This window comes from Acanthochromis polyacanthus, chromosome 11 (assembly GCF_021347895.1).
Source record: "Acanthochromis polyacanthus isolate Apoly-LR-REF ecotype Palm Island chromosome 11, KAUST_Apoly_ChrSc, whole genome shotgun sequence".
Classification (NCBI taxonomy): Eukaryota; Metazoa; Chordata; class Actinopteri; family Pomacentridae; genus Acanthochromis; species Acanthochromis polyacanthus.
This window is the reverse complement of record NC_067123.1, coordinates 15,437,419-15,462,061: the sequence shown is the minus strand read 5'-3', so window position 1 is coordinate 15,462,061 and position 24,643 is coordinate 15,437,419. Positions and strand designations below refer to the sequence as shown.

Here is a 24,643-nt window from a genome sequence, read left to right as displayed (position 1 = left end):
TGCCGTCATTTCCCCTCCAGTTCAGCAGCACCGAGCCCACCTCCAGTCTCACAGCGACCCTGCTTACTAATCGAGCAACCTCCTGTTACTCTCCGGTGGATTATTAAAAACAGACATCTTATCAACTTAGGTGTCGCCGTTCAACGTGTTACACTGTAGTGAGGCTCTGGACACAGGAGCTGTGAGCATGTAGGCGAAGACGCAGAGAAGGGCACAGAAATGACGGGAGGACTCGGACAGAATAAAGCTCTCGGTGTGTGTCTTCGTGGGCTCAGTGTGGATTTGTTTTTTTTAATCTTTCATGCGGAAGAAAGAGGACGCGGTGTTGTTCGATGTGTTCTCTGAACCAGGCCAGAGGAGCATGGGTATCACGGAGCATCCGCTAGTTTGGTTTCAGCACCGTGGACAGCGCTCAGAGCTGACAGTCTGATTTAAACACGATCTCAACCTGGTGTACAAGTTGAGGAGATAAACAGCAACCTGAGGCTGTGTGAGCTGTCTCTGCTCACCTCTGCACTCCTAACTGCGTTATATGAGCTGCGTGAGAATGGCGTGAGCTCTCACTTAAGCGTTGAGGGTTTATGAAGTTGTTCTCCAGGCATAAAGCAAATGATCATAATTCTAGCAAGGCTGACTTTGTTGGAGAGGAGCTGGATGAGATTGTGCTACATGTACTGCAGCTCTGCTAAATTTGCAACAAATAAAGCAGAGAAATTAAGTACATGTATTTAAAGCAAATTAGAATTTGTCTGTGAAAGACATCAGCTTGTGTTCATGGGAATTTCTTCCTCTTGATCCACACGCAGCACACTGTGCAGACTCCCAGTCAGCAGTACTGGAGGAATACACTGACTTGTTCGAGCTCCACTGAGCCTCCAGCATTCAGAAGTCATGGCTCGGCTTTGCCAAATCCTCCTTCTAAGATCGGTCCCCTGCTGCTCTCTGACCCTCACCCTCACTCTCATCCTCTCCTGCTCCTGCCCGGCTCTAGGCAAGAAGAAGCTCTACATTGGGGCCCTGTTTCCCATGAGTGGAGGCTGGCCCGGAGGACAAGCCTGCCTGCCTTCCGCTCAGATGGCCCTGGACCTGGTGAATAAGAGGACCGACATACTACCGGACTACGAGCTGGAGCTGATACACTATGACAGTATGGTGAGTAAATGACTAGAATACGCAATGCAGACTGAGTTCTTTCCAGCTTCATGTAATGATGATGAGAATTAGTGTGATTTGTCACATGACACTACACGTGCTATAGCACAAAAGAACACCCAAGCATAAAAGAACATATTTCTGTAGGCAATGTGACATTTGTACAGTCTTTAGCAAGTGTTTTATTAATTTGCTTTCTGCTTTATAGCGAACACATGTCTGTACCAAGCTAACAGTGCACAGTGCGCAAATAAACATATTTTTTTGTCTGAACCAAATCAGGACATTAAAGATAAAAAAAAAAGGTACCTTTTTTAATCATGCACATTTGTCTGTGTGTGTGTGTGTGTGTGTGTGTGTGTGTGTGTGTGGTGTGTGTGTGTGTGTGGATAGATAGATAGATAGATAGATAGATAGATAGATAGATAGATAGATAGATAGATAGATAGATAATTTTCTTTTTTTCTTGTGTGTGTGTGTGTGTGTGTGTGTGTGTGTGTGTGTGTGTGTGTGTGTGTGTGTGTGTGTGTGTGTGTGTGTGTGTGCATATGAACAACAGTTATATCAGCTGCACGTGTTAAAACAGCACCACATTCTCTCCTTTCGGCTCTCTGTACATTTACCTCAGAAACTTCCCAGTTTGTCTATTTCACTCAACCTGATCTCCAGTGTTATGAAAGCACCACTGAACTTTAAACGTGGTGTCTGCATGTAAAATAGACAAGGAAATGGCATGATTGGGCTAATAATGAATGAAGTGGTGAGAATTGTGAAAATTAGAAAATTATAGGGTATGGCACTTTTTTTTTTTTTGTCCCTATTAAAGGAATTGAATTGGGGACATGACTGATCAAAGCCTTTACCCTATGTAGTATGTACCACTACTATTCAGCCACATATAATGCTTTTACTGCATGGAATTTAATAGTTTAAACCATGTCTCTTAGACCAGCCCTCTGAAAAAACAGTACTGAATGCTGTTACTTTTCTGAAAGCATGCAAGCAGCAAGCAGCAAGCAAAGCAATTTCCTTCACCATATGCTGTTTTAAACATTCATGCCTGCCAGTGTTACATTCACAGGATATTTTTGTACTAATCCAAAATGTGTGATATCCTTACACAATTTTGATTAAATACTGAAAATGGAGCCCATGCGATGCTTTAAGTTAGCGTCGACTTTTTCAATTGACCTTTATCACCTTGCCCCCTTTACGTATTAAAAATGAACCCAAATCCAGATTGCACAGCCCTCGCCAATGTTTCACAGCATTCTGTGTCAGTTTCCTCATAATTGCTGTATAGAGCAGTATTATAATGACACACACTACTGTGCACATCCCAGATAACTCTCAAGAACTTTGTGACAAATAGCAAAACTGAACAATATATCATTCAGCAAGACTATTAAAATTACTGACAGGTGAAGTGAACAACATTAATCATGTTGTTATAGTGAAATGTGCTTTGAGAATTTGGCATTCATTGGATGTTCCTTTGACATGTACCACCAACCGAAACATTGTTCGAGACACAGCCCCCCCTCCAACAGCGGCAACCTCCCTGAGTCGTACAATACACCCCCACACAAGAAAAATTGCTCAGAAATGGCTTGAGGAACAAAATCAAAAGCACTTCTACCGAGCTCCCCAGATCCAAATCTAATTGTGCATCCATGAGAGCAGAGTGAATCAACAGAGGCCCTACCCCACAACCCACAGAACCCATCACAGAATATATTGCCATCATTGTGGTGTGAAACACTACAGGAGACCTCTAGAGGCCCTGTGTCGATATGGCACAGTTCAGAGCTATTGTAAAGGAACTGTAAGCAGTATTAGGCAGGTAGTTTTACTGTTCTAGCTGAGTGCTCTATGTTGAGTTCTGTTGTTTCACTTTGTGTCAAAAAACTGCAAAACTAAATCCTCTGATAAATTTTTCAAAAATCATCTGGACCGAAGGTGCAAACATTGAATATCAAGTCATTGAATTAAAATGAACATTTTCCACTTGAAAGAGCTGCTGATGTTGACTGTCAGCTATGTAGCTACAGCTTGTGAAGCTCGACTACATAACTGTATTTTCTTGTTCAGTTAAAGCTGTCCTAGCCAGATAAGCTCCTTACATTCTTGCTAATAACTTCTTGAAGGTTTGGGTATCTGAGACAGACAGTGTCGTGTTAAGAACATAGACGGACTTGTGTGAGTTAACTTGAATGCATTTGTTTTGGATGTATTTGTGCAGAGGGGTTTGTGATACCCACCATTTGTGAACTCCAGATCGATTCTGTTCTGGAATTTGGCCAGCTGTCTTCTTTGTGGAGTAAAGCCAACAACAACTTTTTTTCCCGTGCATGTGTTGATTCCGAGTTTGCACAAAGAGGACTAGCTGCTCACAGATGGACCAGAGAGAGAGAGTGAGAAAGTGAAGAAAGGAGCTGAGTGAATCAATTAAATCATCTTTACAATGACAATAGGATTTAGAAAACCAAACTGGAAACCCATTGATGTTATGGTGGGCTGGCACAAGCAAACCAGTTTAAGAGACAGTGGAGTGCATTAACTATATACTGTGTATACTGAAATCATCATGCAAACATTTTAAGAATGGTTTAGAAAATGTATGTGAACCCATTTGCTACTGACATCAACAGAAACTAACTGGTGTCAGGAATTATCAAACCTGGAGTCCAGTCAATGAAGCTAGATTAGAGGTAGGGGTAAGAGCTTCTCAGACACTCAAACACTTTATTTTCACAAGACCCATCTTCTAGGTTCAACTATGCTTTTCAAAAAATCTCAGAAGACTAGTCTTTCAGAATTATTAATTTGCTTTCAAGGAAAGGCTACAGAGTCATCTCAGTTTAGAATTCCAGAAGTTTACAGTTGCTGTACATTGAGAAAATGTCACTGTATGTGATTATCTAAAGCACATTGTGTTTGTTTTGACTTGTGAGATCATATAAAAAAATGCCATTAGGATTAGATAATGTACCATGCTATGGTTGAAACAGAAATGTAATATTAGTAGTAATATATTTCATACTAATCATTCTGTTATAGCTGTATTTGTACAGGATTGAAAGAAGATATATTTCAACTGGATGCAGCTTAGTAGCTAGGTAGCTGTGCACAACAATCAATAAACACGGCACCAAACCATAATGAATCACCGATGTAATGAAATGAATCAGAGATGGGGGTTTGGATTCAGAGGTCGAAGGCCAGTTATCATTTGTTAGCTATACAGAAGCTCAGCAAACAGTTCTTTAATATCAGGAACTTGCACAACAACATGAGACATGAGTCATAACAACAAACTGTGAAACAAACAAATTGCCCTATGAAATGGGAGCAGCTGGCAAGGTAAATCTAACCACCAGGGACACAATGAACATTTATAGAGTTTATGTGCTGTCTTAAATACATGTTAAAATTGACTGCCTTTGAAGGAATATTTGAAGTGCTGATTTAGATACTTTAAAGTCGGATTACCTTTTGTATGTTATGTGTTTGACAAAATGCAGCATTAGGGTTGATTGCATGCTGTCCTTCTTCCAATAGCATCACATGATTAGAAATAATAATACACATCAGGGATTACAGGATGTTTTTTTTCAGCATCATTCAGGTTGACTGGTCAATACTTGTGTTCACTCCTCCTCGCCTTCAATTTGTAAAATAGATGTTTAAGCTTTATTAATAGCATGAAAACGCCATTTTTAGGTTTCTGATTCAAACATCTGCACTGAAGCTTTCATCTTTAGTGTCACTGTTTGCACTGGGTTTATATCTGCACAGTCGTTCCCTTTTTAAAGAGCAAGATGACGTTTTAGATGTGAAGTCTTCCACTGCCAGATTATAATTTTAGTCTCTTTCTGTCACACTGCTTCTACTCACCTGAGCCTCTCTACACACTGTAGACGAACACACACACACACACACACACACACACACACACACACACACACACACACACACACACACACACACACACACACACACACACACACACACACACACACACGCATACGCTGGGTATATAAACAGTTAAATACACTGTGACAGGCTGGTGGTTTTTTTTAAAAGCATCACTCTGATTGGTTTAAGCTGTTCTACATTGGAGTCCTACTTCAAAAGCCGGTTGTCGGAGGGGGTTAGGGGGTGTAGAGGTTGGCATGACAACAGTAACCACGACAACTGCAGTTCAAACAAACACAGATTTGACTCCAAGAAAGAGGCGAGATCATGCACCTTGTATCATTGCACAAACAGGAGCAGACGGATGGGAGGATGATGTAAGCTTGTCGCAGGCAGAAAAACATATTGAGCACAGTTAGCCAAATGAAAGAAGTGCTGGCCGGAGCACTCGTTCATCAGATACCTCCAAAGTACTCCAGTGCTCTGCCAGGCCAGCTGCACATCATACTGAGCATGCTCTGATGGATCTCCAGCTGATCACAGTGCAGCACCACATGAAGAGATGCTCAAGAGGCCAGAAAAACAGGCTGCGTCATCAGGTTGTCAATGGGCTGTAAAATTTCACAAGCCTTTTTTTTCCCTCTCAAATCTAGCAAATAGATGATTAAATATTAGTTGAGATCCTGCATAACTAAAAGATGAATGCTCATTTGAATGTGTTAGTGATCTCCCATGAGTACCACAGATACTCAAAAGGTCAGCTGCAAGGAATATAGCTCTAGATTAGTATGGGGCCGCTTTACAAAACAATCTATTTGGTTAAGGAGTGAAGAGGGCAGTGTTTTCTAGGTGACTTGTTACCATGCTTGTTCACTCTGTGTGATTAGGTGAGGAGAGGAAATCCAGCACAGGCCTTAGCAGAATTCTTTATCACATAGGAAGGGATTTGACCCTCATAGACAGGCTGTAGACTGTTTCAAGAGTTGGTTGTAAGTGAACAGCTTCGTCCTTTCAGCTATTGATGTTGGCAAACAAAGAAACAGGAAATGAGGTCAACCCTATTTTACGTGTTTGCGTTTTTTAGATGAAATGGTTTCTTCATCATGACACTTTGACAGCTGTTCAAAACAAGTAAGGATTTAGCAGCCATTAAGCTTTTTATTCTCTTTATATAAAAAACTTTCATTTTCACCCACAATGAATTTTGTAATTTAGTGTTTCATCGTTTGATTAAAAAGTTCTCTTCATAATTAATTTAACACTCAGTCCTGATCACTCTATATGAAAACATTCTATATTCTGAAGTTAATTCAAAAGACATTTTTTTTGAGTGTGTGCAAATTAAAAGGAGATGGTACCCAGCTAGACCTGTTTCTGTGGTGTAACCCTGACTTATCATATAGGTGAAAGTCCTTTATCATTCAGCAGATTGTATGTTAATGCACAATGTGGAACATACACAATGAAACTGGGGTATTTTTCTGTAAAGAAGCCATATTAATACAACTGCTGGGCTATTTTTTTTTTTCCATTTTTAAAAGAGGATAAAGCCATTCTTTGTGGATTTGTTGGGGTCGAGTCAAAGCCTGAAATCTGTGAGCAGTTTACTGAAAACTTGCAACAGCATTGCTAGGGGAGGAATTGTAACCTTCTGTGCTGCACTACTGCTGCCTCCTTACAGATACTGATAAAAAAAAAAAAGTTTTTTTCTCCATAGATGCACAGGTGTTAGTGATTTATTTTCCTTTACCACCAACATTTGGGAAGACAAATAATACTACAAAGAGAACCCAGCTTGCTAACATAAGGACTGATTCATAGAGTCCCATAAGGTATTTCACAAATTAGTGGACTAGTCAACTGCACTACTTTGCACTGTTAGCAGTGGTCAACCACTTCTTAATAATATGATTTTGACCAACATCCCTATATTTACAGAAGTTTATACAAATATAAAAACATTCATATGGGACAATGAAAGTAATGTCCCTCTGCATTCATTCTGATGTTGCACCTTAACAATACCGTGTGCAAAAATTCTGTATTAAATTTAGTTGTTTGATTCAACAGTAGTGTCACATTTGAAAGCAGGAGCCATTGGCTTTGTTCTCTTTGACATTTGACTTAATTGCTTTGGTAAACTAAAAAAAAATGTTTTTGATGGTAACTGTAAAATGTTTTCTGCATTTTTTTTTACAGTAAGTACCTTTTAATCAGAGGCAGCATGCAGAACAACTACAAGAAATTGTGACAGTGCAATCAACTTAAGCTAACAAATGCTTAAATCACCATTTGGAAAAATACATTTAAGAAAAAGATTTGAAAAATATGTAATTGGTTCATTTTAGATGCAGGTAAATAGGAACAGTAATGGATAAATCTGATCATTGTATTAAATTTGACAAATAATGACAAAAGATGGGGGTCTGATGTCCTATTAATTAAGACATTTAACACATATTCTAACTATAACATTCACAATCTGATTCTTTTGTTGCATATCATAATATTGTTATATAAAGACAAAAATGTCATGTAATGCTTTTTTTAAATTACAAACTAAAGCAAGTCAGAAAACAGCAAGAACTTAATAAATCAACTTTCTGCTTAATGCTATAAACAGTTAAGAAAAAACATGGATCCACAAGAATGTGAAATTGTCAGGGGAATGTTACAATTGAGGATCCCTTTCTCTGTCATTTACCTGCCTTTGTATTCTCAGGTATACTCAGATCCATTGTAATAGGGCCAGGCCTTCCACAACCCCACAATTTAATTAAATGTCTGCAGTCAAATTACAGTCCATTTCACCTTCACTTGGAATGATTTCTAGCAGCACATCCATTACTCACAGAGGTATTAAAGTTTATTTTAACATTTAGTATTTGCTAGATGTGGCTAGTGTGGCTCTGTGGATCATGCTGTCTTTGGCTGACATTGAGCTAAGGATTGCTGCTTCAACACACTGCTGTGATTGTGTCACCTGTTAATGCCTTTTTATGATTTTATTCACTGTGCTAATATTACTGACTGAAAATGTTGTCACAAGTTGCTACTGATCGTGATGAAACAGTGTAAGTGAGGTTAAGCTTTGTAAACCCCATTCTAACAGAATCTAGTACGTTTGACAGATTTGAGTAATTATTGCTTTTAGCAAAATCATTTATTTTTTTACAAATTTATTCATTGTCATCAATGACCTATGTGGAGTAATAACATAAGAACTCGATATTCACATGATGACAACAACAATATAAAATTTCCAACAGTCATTCAACCACAACTCTCTTTACCTCTGTTAATAAATAACGATAACCACACCTTCATAATTATCATTTAAATGTTTTGTTGATTTTTAATTGAACCATTTGTGACATGTGAATCAAGGTAATGAGGCTTAGCTGGAGGGTAAATGTTTTCCCCAGCATTACGCAAATAAATGCTGTCCTCCCAGACAAGCCTGTCAGGGCTCAGGCTGATGTGACCTTGGAACGTGCCTCACCTCTTACGGCTGCTCTGTCTGTACCTCAGCTCAGCTCTATGTACAGGTATACTCAGGCCCACCTTATTGTAAGGAATATGTGTGTGTGTGTGTGTGTGTGTGTGTGTGTGTGTGTGTGTGTGTGTGTGTGTGTGTGTGTGTGTGTGTGTGTGTGTGTGTGTATGTATGTATATATGTGTATATATATATATATATATATACATATATATATATATATATATATATGCATAGAGAGGTCCACGAAAATCGAAAAACCACAAAGTAGAAAACATGTTCATTTTATTATATATTTTTATTATTATTTATTTAAGGCTGCACAGTGGTGTAGTGGTTAGCACTTTCGCCTTGCAGCAAGAAGATCCCTGGTTTGAGTCCTGGCTTGCCTGGGATCTTTCTGCATGGAGTTTGCATGTTCTCCCTGTGCATGCGTGGGTTTTCTCCTGGCACTCCGGCTTCCTCCCACAGTCCAAAAATATGCTGAGGTTAATTGATTTCTCTCAATTGCCCATAGGTATGAATGTGAGAGTGATTGTTTGTCTGTATATGTAGCCCTGCGACAGATTGGCGACCTGTCCAGGGTGTCCCCTGCCTTCGCCCTAAGTCAGCTGGGATAGGCTGCAGCACCCCCGCGACCCTAGTGAGGATTAGGCAGTGTATCGATGATGGATGGATATTTTATTTATTTTATTATTTACACATATTTTAGGGCCTTACAAATCCTCCCCACACACCGCACAACACCACAGAGAAACACTATGCCCAGCTTTATGAGAGATGGACAAGGCAAGATGCTGAATGCAAACTATACAGGGGAGACAGAGGAGACTGATGCTACTGTCACTGAGCAATTCATTTTGATTAAATGTCCTTTTAATATATTTTAATTATTATTTTTATATATATTTCATATTATTTTCAATTTTTAGGCTAGAAATTTTTTATTCTACCACAAAAATAATTGAAATAATGCATGTTTTATTGTGTTTTTGTGGTTTAGTCAGCCTAGTTAGTTTGGTTAAGTGTTATGTTGTCAGGACCATGAGTGTGAAGTGTAGTGTGTTTGTTATTGTTAATATTATTATTGAGAGACCAAACAAAGAGCAATTCAGAAAATCTTAATAAAAGCACAAAAGGAGAAGCCACCACCTCGCCTGGGATAGGGATACTGGGGCCTTCTCCTGGAGCCAGACCATGGGGGTGAGATCGTCGGAGTGCTTCTAGTGGTCGAGCTTTGGGGTCCCACAGGGCTCGGCTGGACACAGCCCAAAGAAGTAACATGGGCCCACCACCTGCAGGTCTGGAAATTGGGTTCGGGTACTATGCCAACCGGGCAGTAGGCAGGAGTGGGCGCCTTGGTGCACCACCCCCGGTGACGTAGCCTAGCTCTGGGGACGTGGAACGTCACCTCACTGGTGGGAACGGAACCTGAACTGGTGCGGGAGGTGGAGCGGTACCAGCTAGAAATAGTTGTGCTCACCTCCACACACAGCAATGGTTCCAGAACCAGAATCTTGGAGAGTCGTTGGACTCTTTCGGTTTCCCAAGTTGCGCAGGGTGAGAGGCGACAGGCAGGTGTGGGGATACTCATGAGCCCCTGGCTGAGTTGCGCTTTGTTGGCGTTCTTCCTGGAGAGCAAGAGGGTCGCCTCTCTGTGACTTCATGTTGCAGAGGGGAAAACTCTGTTGTCTGTGCTTATGCACCGAACAGCAGTGCAGAGAGTTCAACCCTCTTGGAGTCTATGAGTGGTGTCCTGGAAGTGGTGCCACCTTGGGACTCCATAGTTTTCCTGGGGGACTTCGATACTCAGGTGGGCAATGATGGAGAAACCTGAAGGGAAGTGACTGGGAGAAACGGCCTGCCCGATTTGAACCCGAGTGGTGTTTTGTTATTGGACTTTTGTGCTAGTTATAGATTGGTCATAACAATCACCATGCTCGAGCATAAAGTTGCACATAAGTGTAACTGGTACCAGGGCCATGACCATGAATCATATTTGTTTGTCCAGCACATTTCACAGATGCTTGCTTGGATTGAGATCTGTTGAATTTGGAGGTCAAGTCAACACCTCAAATTCATTCTTCTACTCCTCAAACCATTCCAAAACAATTTTTGCTTTGTGACATGGTGTATTATGCTGCTGAAAGAGGCCACAGCCATCAGGGAATGCCGTTTCCATGAAACGGTGTACATGGTCTACAGAAATGCTTTGGTAGGTGGTACATGTCAAAGTAGCATCCACATGGATGGTAGGACCCAAGGTTTCCCAGTAGAACATTGCCCAAATATCTCACTGCCTTTGCCGGCTTGCCTTCTTCTCATAGTGCATCCTGGTGCCATGTGTATGTGAGGTAATCGACAAACACAGACCTGGTCATTCACATGACGTAGAAGAAAACGTGATTCGTCAGACTAGGCCACCTTCTTCCATTGCTTCGTGGTACAGTTCTGATGCTTGTGCCCATTGTTGATACTTTCAGTGGGGCACAAGGGTCAGCATGGTGTAGGGGATACTACGTAATATTATAGCTCTCGTTAATAGTAGGGGCACCACCTAGCGTTCTAATTGCTAGGACATTTATTAATTAACATTAATAAAATTATTAATTAAATTTTTTGATCAGTCTCATATCAAAAAGTCTTGAATTCTCGGTTAAACTGACCACATTCTACACAAAGAAACACTTGAAACTGTAATTTGATCTAAAATGAAGTATTTATTAACTATTCTATTAAAATAAAGAAGTGAACTATATACAAGGCAGATATGATGTGTGTGTGTGGTGTGTGCGTGCAGGACTACATGTGTGTGTGCGCGTGCATGTGTGGAATGTGGGAGTGTGTGTGTGAGAGATGTGGAAGTGTGTGTGTGTAGAATGAGAGAAGAGATATGGTGAGAGATTGGAATATGGTGAGGGAAGCAGATCTAACCTGATGAGGCAACCGGTAATTTGGATGAAAATCAATGATTTGTAAAAGAATAAACGGATTAAACGAATTAATTGACCAAGTGATTAGTAATCAACCCAGGAGATCGAATCAGAGCATTTCAGCTGATCTTACGGCAATGGAACCATCTGTCGGAGTTGACTCCTGGCTGGGACTGTGTGGGCCTGTAACGTTTACCACGCCTCTGGACTTTGTTGGTTCCGGAGTGTAGTATCGTTGTTATGGCAAAGCATTGATGTCCTGCCTCAGTGATTGGTTCCGGCATGGAAGTCTGGGCCAGCAGATTTCCGGTGTGGTCAGCTGAAGGAGTGAGTTGATCCAGAGCCACTTGATAAAAAGAAAATGCTGGTTCTGAATCGGTTCTCCAGATTAAACGAATAAAATTCGGCTTAACGTGAGCAAAATGTCTAGACTAATGTTCCAAAAATTGAAGAAATAAATAGTTAACACTTTGAAAGGAAGACAACTTAAAAAGAAAAAGAAAAACGCGCTTTAGATAGAGAAAATGAGAGAGACTTTGGTTGGCCTCTCAGGGCCAGATGAGGAAGAGAAGAGAGCAAAGGTGGGGGCTGCTTAGGCTTATAAAGGTCAGAGGCCCTGGAGTCGTGGCTAGAGGCGGAGAAAGAAACTTTTGGCACGAGTTGCCTAGCGACCACAGTTCCTTTGTTCTCGCAGAGAAAGGAGATGATCCAAAATGGATAGAGAATATGTGACATTAAACGGGTAAACGATCTGTCTATCTCACCATATTTCAGTTGTGTAAAAGAGAAACATGTAGATTAATACATATGTTCATATTATGTGAATTATTTCATTCATAACTATATGTTTATGTTTATGACATTAAAAATATGTATCACATTGAAAATATAACAACAAGTCAGAGATTTGGTAACAGGTAAATACAATGGTCATCATTCAACCTAAATGGAGAGGAAATTCAGAGGTTAATATTGGAATTCATTCCAAAATCATAGTATCCTGGGGAAGAAATGATTAAACATCACAAATAATAATAAATCAAATTAATAAATCGGCTTCTATAAGACATATAAATGTGATTTTCGGGTATGCTAGAGATGGATGATTTCCATTAACATTGGTAATTCTGTAAACACAAAATAAATATCAGAAATATTAATCTGGCAAGTTTTCTTTTGTTTCAGTTCAGTTGAAGAGAACGTGGCTCTTCCTCTGTACCAGTCTCTCCTGTGCTCCTCCAAGTCGTAAAGTTTTATGGCCTGTTATCTGATCTGTGGAATGCAGAGAGGTCTCAGCTGAGGGTCTCCTAAAGCTGAAAAGGGATTTTAGCATGAAAGTTCATTAACAAGACATCCATAGCATATAATTGAAAGTCATTGCCTTTTAAAAAGAAAAAGTTATTCTAGGGGTTTAAATGTTCACAGGAACTCTATCCTTCTGTGAATGAAACATACAAAAATACTTGTGTATCCCCATGTCTCCAGTAATGGGTGTTGGTCAGTGCTGAAGAGGAGGGAGAGCTTATCTGAGTTTGTCATGTCTCAGGAATTCCAGAGGCCTTTGGAAAAATTCCTATAATGGGTACTCTGAATTGTCTTTGCAGACCCAAACGCAACAAACTGGACTGTGTATTCTGACCCCTTTCTATCACAACCAGCATTGACTTCTTCGACAGTTTTAACAGCAGTAGCTCATCTGTTGGATCAGACCATACAGGTAGCGTTCAGTCCTCGTGTGCGTCAGTGAGCCCATGACCCTGTTGCCGGTTCGCCACTGTTCCTTTCTTGCATCACTTTCGATAGATATTGACCCCTGCAGACCAGAAACACCCCACAAGTGCTGCAGTTTTGGAGATGTTCTGATCCAGTTGTCTAGCCATCACTATTTAGCCCTCGTCAAACTCGCCAATATCCTTACATCTGCCTATTTTCCCTGCTTCTAACACAACAACTTTGAGGACAAAATGTTTACTTCCTGCCTAATATATCCAACCCACTAAACAGGTGCCATGATAAAGAGTTAATCAGTGTTATTCACTTCAGTTGTCAGTGGTCATAATGTTATGCCTGATTGGTGCATATATCTGTGATTTTCTGATTTTGTAATTCACTCCAATGTTTATGTTAACCTGCATTTATGAGGATTACAGTACAATTATGGTGAATCACAATATGACTGTCTTGTCTATTTGATCACATCTGATTTCGGCTCTCAACATTGCTGCCATGACGAGCAAGAATCGCAGTAGAAGCAAGATCACTGAAGTGCTCTCGTTGTGAAATTGCAGCCAAGCTAATGTTCTCCTTAAGTGATGAAGAGTGATTTAAGTGTTTTCTCTCACAGAAATATACAATGACTTTTTTGCCTGTATTACACCTTGGTTGACGTGTAGTCTGTGGTCTGATGTGTTGACAGTCAGTGATCTGACATTTTCTTTTTAAAATCATTAACCCCGATTATTTTGAAACTTTCTTTGATGGACAACAATGCTGATGCTCCTGCTGTCTTTATTTGTGTATCCACAGTGTGATCCTGGTGAGGCTACCAAGCTGCTGTACGACCTTCTGTACACAGAGCCCATTAAAATTGTGCTGATGCCAGGCTGCAGCTCTGTGTCCACACTGGTAGCCGAAGCAGCTCGCATGTGGAACCTCATAGTGGTAAGAACCTTCGCCTCCATGTGTGGGTTTTTAAGATACACAGTTGTGGTCAGAAGTTTACATACACTTGTAAAGAACATAATGTCATGGCTCTCTTGAGTTTCCAGTTATTTGTACAACTCTGATTTTTCTCTGATAGAGTGATTGGAACAGATACTTCTTTGTCACAAAAACATTAATGAAGTTTGGTTCTTTTATGACTTTATTTTTGGGTTAACAGAAAAAGTGACCCAATCTGCTGTATGTAAACTTTTGTTCATGACTGTAGAAAGAAAAAGAAGGCACAGAGAAAGAAATGATAAATACGAAGGTGACTGACAATATTTAGGTGATGAGTGGTCGCTGGGGGAGGCTGTTTGAAAACACAACAGAGAAGCACCATAGGTTGCAATAAAATATAAAAATAACATCACAGGAAAACGCTCTTAGATGCAGAGCTAAAATCTACACTTGAAAACAATGAGTTGAAGGAGTGTCACAGTGAGAGTGAGTCTGCCTGCCAACCATAAAATACTTGGTTATTGTTGTGATTCTGATTGGTTTATTCAACCAGTTAAAGATGGCTATAGGTTTCACTTCACTACATTAAACTAATGAAAAACCCACCACAACTCCCCTCTAAAGAATCATGCCATCAGCATTTCCTTTCTTTGCAAATTGTAAAAAAAAATAAGTTAAAAAAAATTCAATCATTGTAAAAAAGATGACATTGCCAGTAATTCTTGTACATTGACATTTTAAGATATCTGCATTCACTGTTTCTCACCAAAGCACATGTATTCCTGCGGTCAGCAGTTTTCGTGCTTTACCATGTAGAAGTGTGCTTTAATCTGCTGTGGTTAATAATATCCACATACATTTTAATGTCACATAAATTTGTCATATTGTGATGTTCATAATAGCATGTCCTGTTAATGCATCTACATAATGACAGCATACAGTAGCAACACACATGGCTAAAAGCAGAAGCAGAAATCAAAAAAGAAGTCACCTGTGTAACTTTGAACTAGGTGCCACAGGGACAAAAATCAGCTCTGGACCCCTGATCTTTCAGATATTCAGGCTGTCTGTGCCGAAACATCTGTACAAATGTTTTATTAAGTATCATTATATCCCTTACTAGGAATTTTAGTCTCAGTAAAAACGTCAAGAAATTAAATCAACCCAATACAAACATGTCTGCAGTTTATAATGTGTAATGTGAACGTATTCAGCCTCTCTGATGAACTGATTAATTACACCATCAGCCACACAAGATGTATTCTGTTAACAGAATAGATGTTAAAAATCAGACAAATAAAATCTAAATATCTCAAATTTTAATCCAAAATACAGAAATGTTAATTAGCACATAAGACAGTTTGTTGGTTGAAAAAGAATAGAATAGAATAGAATAGAATAAATAGAAAGCTTTTAATTGTCATTATACACACACACACAATATGGGACGAAGTTAAGACAACTGTTGTGGTGCAAAATACAAATAAGACCAAATAAATTAAAGTTTAAATATATATACAAAAGGAGCTGTTAAGACGGTGAGAAGAACAAGTATGACAACAACAAACGGATATATTGCACTGTTGACAATTGACTGAAAACAGCTATTATATGTTCAGTACCACTTGGGTAAAATGTGATGGGGAATCTGGAGGTGCAGGCCTGGATGGATCTGAATCTCTTTCCTGAGGGCAACAGTGAGAGCAGGCTGTGTCCTGGGTGTGAACTGTCAGAGATGATGCTTCTGGCCCTGTGCAGACATCTGGTGTTGTAGATGTCTGACAGAGAGGACAACTTGTGCTCCTGTGATGCTCTGTGCTGACTTCCTGTCTCTTTCCCGAGCCTTCTTGTCAGCCTGAGAGTTGCTCCTGTACTACTCTAAGATGTTGTGGGTGAGGATGCTTTCTATAGAAAGACAACAGCAGTTCCAGGGACAGGTTGACCTTCCTCAATGACCTTAAAAAGTGCAGACACTGCTGTGCCTTTTTCATTCACAAGGGCATTGGTGTTATTGCCCCACGTAAGGTCCTGAGAAATGTATGTTCCCAGAAATTTAAAGTCACTGACCCTCTCCTTCATTGTCCCATCAGATGAGAAGGGGGGAGAGGGGGAGGCCTTCTTCTTCCTCCTGAAGTCCAGCACTGAATTCCTTTGTCTTTGAGGAATTGAGTGCCAGCTTATTGAGGGAGCACCAGCTGGTGAGGTTCAGGACCTCCTCTCTGTATTATGTCAGTCATAATGGGTGTACAAGGTATGCAATATGGGACTGAGCACACAGCCTTGAGGGGCCCCAGTCACTTGTTAAGTGACCTGGTATTTGTGAGGAAGATGCTGGGTAATGCTGGTCTGTGCGGGCTCTTCTGTAGCCGGACATGGACAGTGGCTCGGTAGTCATGCTTCCTGCACTGCCTCCTCCTTTGTTTTGCCCCAGGTATAGTGAACCATGGGCTGCTTGCTGGTCGTGCTATCTTTGGTGGAATGTTATGGTTAAAACTTTGGTTGGCGTCTGACCCACAGTAGTAAGTCAATATATAACAGTAATAGTTACTCAATAGTAACTTTTAGTCTCAAATCCATGGAACACTTTTATAAAAACTTTTTAAGACAGTTTTTAAAAATATAAATACCATGCTAGCTTTAACATATTTGTTGGTTTTTGTACTTTCATTTTGCCACAGTTTAAGTCATGCCGTAACTTTAACATGATGGTTTCTGTATCCCTGTGTCTTAGCTATCATATGGCTCCAGCTCTCCAGCACTGTCCAACCGTCAGCGCTTTCCCACCTTCTTCCGTACTCACCCATCTGCCACCCTGCACAACCCTACTCGAGTGCAGCTTTTCCAGAAGTGGAAATGGACTAAGATTGCCACCATTCAACAAACAACAGAAGTTTTTACATCAGTGAGTTGTGATTTCAACTGAAAGAGTTGACAATTAGAAAAGTAAAACAATGTATGTACATTGAGTAATATGACATGCTTTTGTTCAAAGATAATTTTCCCAAAATTTTTAGACAATTTGCTCCTCAGCATATATATATATATATATATATATATATATATATATATATATATATATATATATATATATATATATATTTATAATAGTCATAGTTTAAATTGCCTTTTAAAAGTAAAACATGGCTTTGCCTTGGGGGATTTTTGTATTTCTAACACAGGCAATTGTACAGTGATCACTGACATCATTTCAAAATATGCCAATTGAGGAGTATTTATGAGAGGATTTGTTATAATTAGGTCAAGCAGGGTAGATTTATTTACTGATTTAAGATTTGGCCTTGTTGGTGCATTAATAAGTTGCACAAGATTCGAAGAGTCATACAATTCTTTCAAATCAGCTGAGGTCAAGGAGAGTCAGTCTAAATTTCAATGACCCGTAAGGATGAAATCACAATCATTTAAATCATTTAAAATATCTGATATGGATTTGAAAGCATCTTTTGATGCGGATTGGGGTCTGTAACAGTCAACCACTGTGATACGAGAATCCTTTGACACACCCACTTTGATGGCCAGGATTTCAAACTTTTTAGCTTTAGTGACTGACAAGGAAACTGAGCTAATGAACTTTGATATGACATACATGGCGACCCCTTCTCCTTTACCTACCCTATCTTTTAACCGTCAATACAAATTGAATAATCTGTTTTGGATTTCATAAGTCAAGCTTCTGATAGAATCATTATGTCAGCATTTGCTGTATTTGCCCAGATTCTGATCATGTCCATCTTGGGGACAAGACTTATAACATTTAAATGTATAAAACCATGATCTGTTCTGCTTTTAAAATCTGATGGAATTGAGAGACATTGCATGAAGGTGGTAGGCCCTGGGTTCGGCTGAACATTTCCAGACAAAATCAGTAAAAGTATAACCAGACATCACAGAAATTCAAGAATGCTGTGATATGGTCTTTACAAGTATATGTAAACTATTGTTCATGACTGAGAACTTCCAAAACAGTACAGGCTGTAAAGCAATAAGATCTTCATCAACAGATATTTCCCTCGACAGAAGAAAACTAATGACAACTGTCCCTCCAGAAATGAGAAATCTGTCACAAAGTGATGTGATAAGGGGATACATTTATACATTTTTATTTTCATTTGTTATATCCCTTCTTTCTCTTATCTTCCTCATCTCCTATCATGTCTACTTTTGGTATTTTTCTCATTTACTCTTGTCACCTACTGTTTAATCTTGTCATTGATGCCATCGCCCATCATTATCTTTCAAAATTACACTCTTCTTCCCCTTCTGTCCTTTGGTGCTACTTCAATTGCTTTCTACTGTTCCCCACATTTCTTTCTGTAATTTATCCTTGCATTACCTCTCTCATTCCTATTTTGGTTGCTGTCTCTGTCTATCTGTCATCTTCTGCATCCTCATTATTCTGTGTGCCTCTGTGTTTCACAGACATTGGATGATCTAGAGGAAAGGGTGAGGGAAGCAGGGATTGAAATCAGCGTACGTCAGAGTTTCCTCACCGACCCTGCTGTGGCTGTCAAAAACCTCAAGGTACCAGTACACCACCTATTCTTACACACACCAGGATGCTGAACACCAGTCAGTCAGGGCATATCTGAACAGTTCAACTTAGAGAGCTCCTGGATTCTTGGATAGCCCACAAATTACAGATGATGCCAAAATTCTCCCACACGTCTCTGATCCATAAAGCCCAGTGTTGGTAATTTTGGCCTTAAATTTGTGGAGCTGTTACTGACTGAATTTAGGTCTTTTTTAAGCAGAAATTTAAAACAAAAATGTTAGGGTGTTAAGTAACTTAAAAATTTCCACAAAAAATAACAGCTCTCACTGCACAAATGAGCAGCAGCTCTCTAAACAAATAAAGATATAAGGCAGGTCTATACCAGATGTACACTGTACACTCTGTAGTCTGTGACAGCACTGCGATTTACATGACTGATGTTTTTGTATTGATTTGCGTTAAAGTTTTTGTACTTGGAAATTGTTTCTGTCACTGTCTTCATACTAGTGTTTATTGCATGTGAGCTTTACATCTGTAGACTTCTTAATCCATGCAGTGTTTGGGGAGTAGATGACTTTTCTGGTGGCTTATGTTCACTTATGATCGCTGACAGTGAGACTTCCCATGCTTGCTGCAGCAAATACAGTACAGTTTCATATCAACTCAGTAAACTTTATTACCATAAACTTTTTGGAAACTTACTTTTTTAGAAAGGAAGTACATCATATACATTCTATATTCTCAAATAGTGACTAAGTCCTTCAATACTTCAACTTGGGAGAGATAAAAGAGAGACAAATATATGTGATCATAGTTTAGCTCTTCTGCTCTTATATTATTTGCTGTCAATTCAAACTTAATTTTTCTTCCCCATTTACTTATTATAATGAATGTGTTTTAATGTACACTTTTCCAACAACGTACATACATACACTACTGTTCAAAAGTTTGGGGTCATTCAGCCAATTTCATGTTTTCATGAAAACACACATTTTTTTCATATGCTAATATAATTACACAAGGGTTTTCGAATCATTAATTAGCCTTTCAACATGATTAGCTTACACAATGGACCATTAGAACACAGGAATGATGGTTGTTGGTAATGGGCCTTTGTACCCCTACGTAGATATTTTCAGTATGGCTGGTAGTAAGATGCAAAGTGTGTAGATGAGCATACCGAGTACAGTGAAGGCGACGCAGAATAGATCGGTGGAAATGGCAGTGGGAAGCAGTGGACTGGAGGAAAGACAGCAGCAGCATCCCACAGTGGACATGGTGGAGACTAAGCCAGTTGGTAGGACAGTGACCACAGATCATAAGCATGCAGCTCTGGGACCAGGGACACCTAGAGAAAGGACACAGGGAGACACAAAGTGAATGCAGTGCAATAATGGTAAATATAGTGAATACATAGGTAATGAGAGAAGGGCTTAGTGCATCAAGAGAGGTCACCCAGCAGCCAAGCCCTATAGTAGCATAACTCGGAGCAACTAAGGAACGTCGAAGAAGTCATTTGTGTCAAATACATGTGGACTCCAGCTGACCCCTAGCCTAGCCGCGCTAGACCCATGCTCTGAAGACACAAGGGTCTAGGCACGCTCGACAGGGAGGGAGGCGGGCTAAAAGGTTGTCTATCAAATCACTTTGCAGCAATTGGGTAGGTATACAACCAATCAGGGCAACGAATAGGCTCCTAGAGCGCCGGAAATCAGAGGATGTGGTAGTTCGGTAAAGCCATATTTATACAGTCAATGGGTGAAGCTCAAGTATATTACAGACATGTTAACAGAAAGATTATTCAGTCGGTGCTAATGGAGCTCAACGACTGTTGTCGTATTTGTTGTCGACCCTGGCAGAGAATTAAATTCGTTGCCGTGGGTTGTCTAGTATGGCTAGGCTAGTTGTTTCTGGTTGTTTCTGTCAGAATCGTTGCGCCTCTGTCGTCACTTAGTTACGCCCGCCTTCTGACTCTACACTTCATGGTGATTCGTCCAGCCAGTTTTAGGAGCATCCAACCTCGAGCCTTATGGAGGGTAACTAGACCCACCCTGGCAGAGAATTAAATTTGTTGCCGTGGGTTGTCTAGCGCGGCTAGGCTAGCTGACCCCCGCAGGGCCACTTGAGTCAGCCCTAACTGTATGCTTTGTCAAAATGGAATGTTTTAAGCCTTTTCTTATAAGTAGAGAGGGTGTTCACCTCCCGAACCCAAACTGGGAGCTGGTTCCACAGGAGAGGTGCCTGATAAACGAAGGTTCTGCCTCTCATTCTACTTTCAGAAATTCTGGGAACTACAAGTAAGCCTGCAGTCTGAGAACGAAGAGTTCTGCCAGGATAATATGGTATTATAAGGTCTTGAAGATATGATGGAGATTGGTCCTTAAGAGCTCTGTATGTCAGGAGAAGGATTTTAAATTCTGTTCTGGATTTCACAGGAGTCCTGTGAAGAGAAGCAAGTATAGGAGAAATATGATCTCTCTTCCAAACCCCCATCAGCTTGTATATTTTATACTGATATAATCAGCCGTTTCCATATAGAATAGTCATTTACCACATTAGGAATGTCTAGACTGTATTTCTGATTAATTTAATGTTATCTTCATTGAACAAACTGCCTTTCTTTCAAAAATAAGGACATTTCTAAGGCTATGTTCAGACTGCAGGGCTTAATGCTCAATTCCGATTTTTTTGCCAGTTCGTTCACATTTCCAATTAAATGCGACTCGTATGTGATCTCCTGTGTGAACCTCACACGACCCAAAAGTGTCCCGCATGCACAGAAGAGGACACAATGACACGCAGAGAGTGTGTTCAGTGTTTATGGAAGTAAACATGGACGCTAACAGTGGAGCATGTCTGGCCATTTTAAAGTTGTTGTCCAACCGGAGCCAGCATATTTATATTTATAACTTAATCGTTTTAAGGAGAAGATCAAGAAGGAAGAGAGCCAGGATTTTGGCCCTGGGGTTTTGTGGGGCAGTGGCAGCAACGTCTGTCCAGAGAACTGTGTGGGTGCGGAGTCGCAGCCAGGAGTGGTGGGATAGTGATATTAGAGGCTTCACAGATGTGGACTTCATTCAGAATTTTCGAATGACAAGGGCGACCTTTACCTACATATGTGAGCGCTTCTTTTTAACACTCTCACGGCAAGACACACAGCCCAAAGACGTGTTTTGCTTGAACGCAGAATAGTGACATTTGTCGTGTACCAATGACGTATAGGTCAGATAAATGTGACCTGGCCATTCAGACTGAAGTCGCATGGCAAAAGACCCGATACGTATCGGAATTAGGACCACATATCCAAGTGGCCTGGGTCGCATTTGAAAAAATCGGATCTGTGTCGTTCAGACTGTCACGAAAAGGTCAGATACAGGTCGCATAGGGGCAAAAAAAATCGGATTTGGGTCACTTGAGCCTGCAGTGTGAACGTAGCCTAAGTGACCTCAAACTTTTCAATGGCAGTGAACATATTTGCCTCTCTACTGAAAACACTTTGTCTTTTTTTTAAGAAATATTTTTGTAGGAAATATGATTCCAGATGGTTCAACATTGCTGTTTGTGAAAATTGCCACTTTTACACACTTCACTGTAATATCTCTCACTTGACAGGAAGTACACTGACAATACTTTAGCAATGAACAAAAGAACATCAGCATAAATGGGACTATTGGCAGCTGATAAATGTTGTACCCCATTCATGCCTCATCAGAGACTAGTTTATACTTAAGTGGACTGAACAATTCTCTGGCAACTTTTTGAAGACTGACATTTATTTAGGACACATCTTTGTCTTGCTTTGTCTGGTTGTTATTATCAGTGAAGTCTATCCCTCTGCACTGGCTTTGGTAGCCAACTCAAACCACAGGCGACCCAGAAAGTCACTGCAGCATAGCAACTGCATGTATCTGTTGCTAGAGATGGGAAAGTGCAGCACAAATTCACTGACGCACTGTTGGATTCTAGCTGCTTGGATTATGATAGTCCTCGCTCCAACAGAAACCTGAGTCTCTGCCTGTCACTGATCTTCTTAAAATGTTGTAGATGCTTGCTGTCATTGCTACATGTAATCCATCCACTGAAATACCTACAAAGTAATTTGTCCTTTTTTAAATGCTGTCCTTTGATTTCTAACTGTGCTGTGTGCCCCTTATGCTCTGCTGAACAAGAGAGGAAAACTGACCTTATCTCAAACAGACATTAATTGGTTCTGAGAAAGGCACTGGTTTTTCGGAAGGGTTTTGAAATACATCTGTTGATTATGGAAGGTAAATTGGTTGTTACACTTGGGACAATATAGATAAAGAACCACTGGTGACAAGAATTATTTATATTTCAACTCCTATCACTTACTTGGTTACAGTGTAGTTTGGTTGATAGTCATTAAGTGTAGGTGTTTGTTTTAGTCTTTGTGCATGCACAATGGTGCAAAATATAACAACCTCACTATAACCGTTTCCTTCAATCTTTACACTACACTAGATTTTCTTCATCCTGACGCAATTTCTGTACAACATTTAGACATGAAATAATGTGTTGTTGCTGGAATACTACACAAAAACATAAGACTCAGTTCTGATGTTCAGCCACTAGCAGCAACACAAGGGAACTCTGAACGAAGCTACATTAATCTGAATTCTCATAAACAGTACCTCAGGTATGATGACATGGACTCAAGATTAACTGATTAGAATTTGGTTGTCAAAGACCAAGGGTCACTGTGAAACTCAATTTTGAACATAACTCAAAAACATCAAATGCTAATTATGAGAATAGGATAAAAAAAATGCAATGAGGACATTTAATATTCAAAAAGCCAGCAGTTCAGAAAACTTTTCTGTTTGTCAACAAAAACACTTTTCATTAATCAGTGCCATGACTTGAGACCACATGGGGAGACTGGGACCATATTTGACATATTTTAGTTTGGTCAAGACCGAATTACAGTGACACTAATCTTGGATGCCAAACTTGAAACTATAATGATTGCACAGATCTTTGATGCTGCCAAGTTGAAGGTGTGTGTGAAGCATCCACCTTTTAGACTTTATAAGTTCTTTATAGCAGCATCCATAGCCTCCAAAGAAGACTGGATGTTTTTCAAATTATTCACTGAAGTCACACATACCAGTACAGTAATAATGCCAATTTTGCCACAAAACACACCTAGTACCTTTAATTAAATGTCTTTTGTAGTGTTCACTTAATATTTTGTATTAGTTTGGACAGACATGGATGTAAACTCCAAATGTTATGGTTGATGGAGAAATACAACTGTGAGGTAATAATTGTAGTTAGTTTTTTGTTTTAAGTATGACTGATGAGGGGTCACAAATGTCTGCACATTGTTTAGGAGAAGCATGGCATACTGAGCCTTTATCTATTTTGTACTTAGTTACCACCTACACCCTTCCTTCCTCTTCTTCCTCAACTTTTGTGTTGCCTGAGATTCTTTCTTTCTGACACACATACACATCTTACAATGACCTTGCTCAGCATGCTGACCTAGTTTTGGCATGCAAGATTAATTGACCACTTTAGAAGAAACCATGGTAACAGCATGAATGTAACCCATTGGAGAGGAACTCCACTGCTGTGTGGTGCAGGGTTGGCTCCCATACCACACTGCAGGGCTTTAACTTGTGCTTTTTATTCCCATGTGTGATTTTGTCCTTTTTCTTTTATACCTCTAAGCGTCAAGATGCCAGAATTATTGTTGGGCTGTTCTATGAGACGGAGGCCAGGAAGGTCTTTTGTGAGGTACTGCCTTCTCCTATTCACATTCATTCATACAAAGTATCAGTTACACATAACAAGTACCGGAATGCAAGTCCTTTTATGAAAGATTTCCAGTGAACTCAGTTTCATTGCTATAATTTGGTGTCCTCACAATCAATGAAATGTGCTGTTCCCTCTTTCTGACAGGTTAAGATTTTGTAGTGTTTTATTTTTTAGTTTTATGCATTTATGTGT

General features: G+C 39.9%; 1 protein-coding gene across 2 annotated transcripts in view; it reads left to right on the top strand.

The window, feature by feature from the left end:
• gabbr1b (gamma-aminobutyric acid (GABA) B receptor, 1b) overlaps positions 1 to 24,643 on the top strand; it is a 148,810-nt gene that overhangs the window by 79,696 nt on the left and 44,471 nt on the right. For both annotated transcript variants that reach the window (XM_051955127.1, XM_051955126.1), the window contains 5 exons: positions 992 to 1,152; positions 14,026 to 14,160; positions 16,892 to 17,062; positions 18,598 to 18,699; positions 24,365 to 24,430. In XM_051955127.1, the coding sequence (XP_051811087.1) occupies positions 992 to 1,152; positions 14,026 to 14,160; positions 16,892 to 17,062; positions 18,598 to 18,699; positions 24,365 to 24,430 (635 nt within the window). The remainder of the gene's footprint in view (positions 1 to 991; positions 1,153 to 14,025; positions 14,161 to 16,891; positions 17,063 to 18,597; positions 18,700 to 24,364; positions 24,431 to 24,643) is intronic.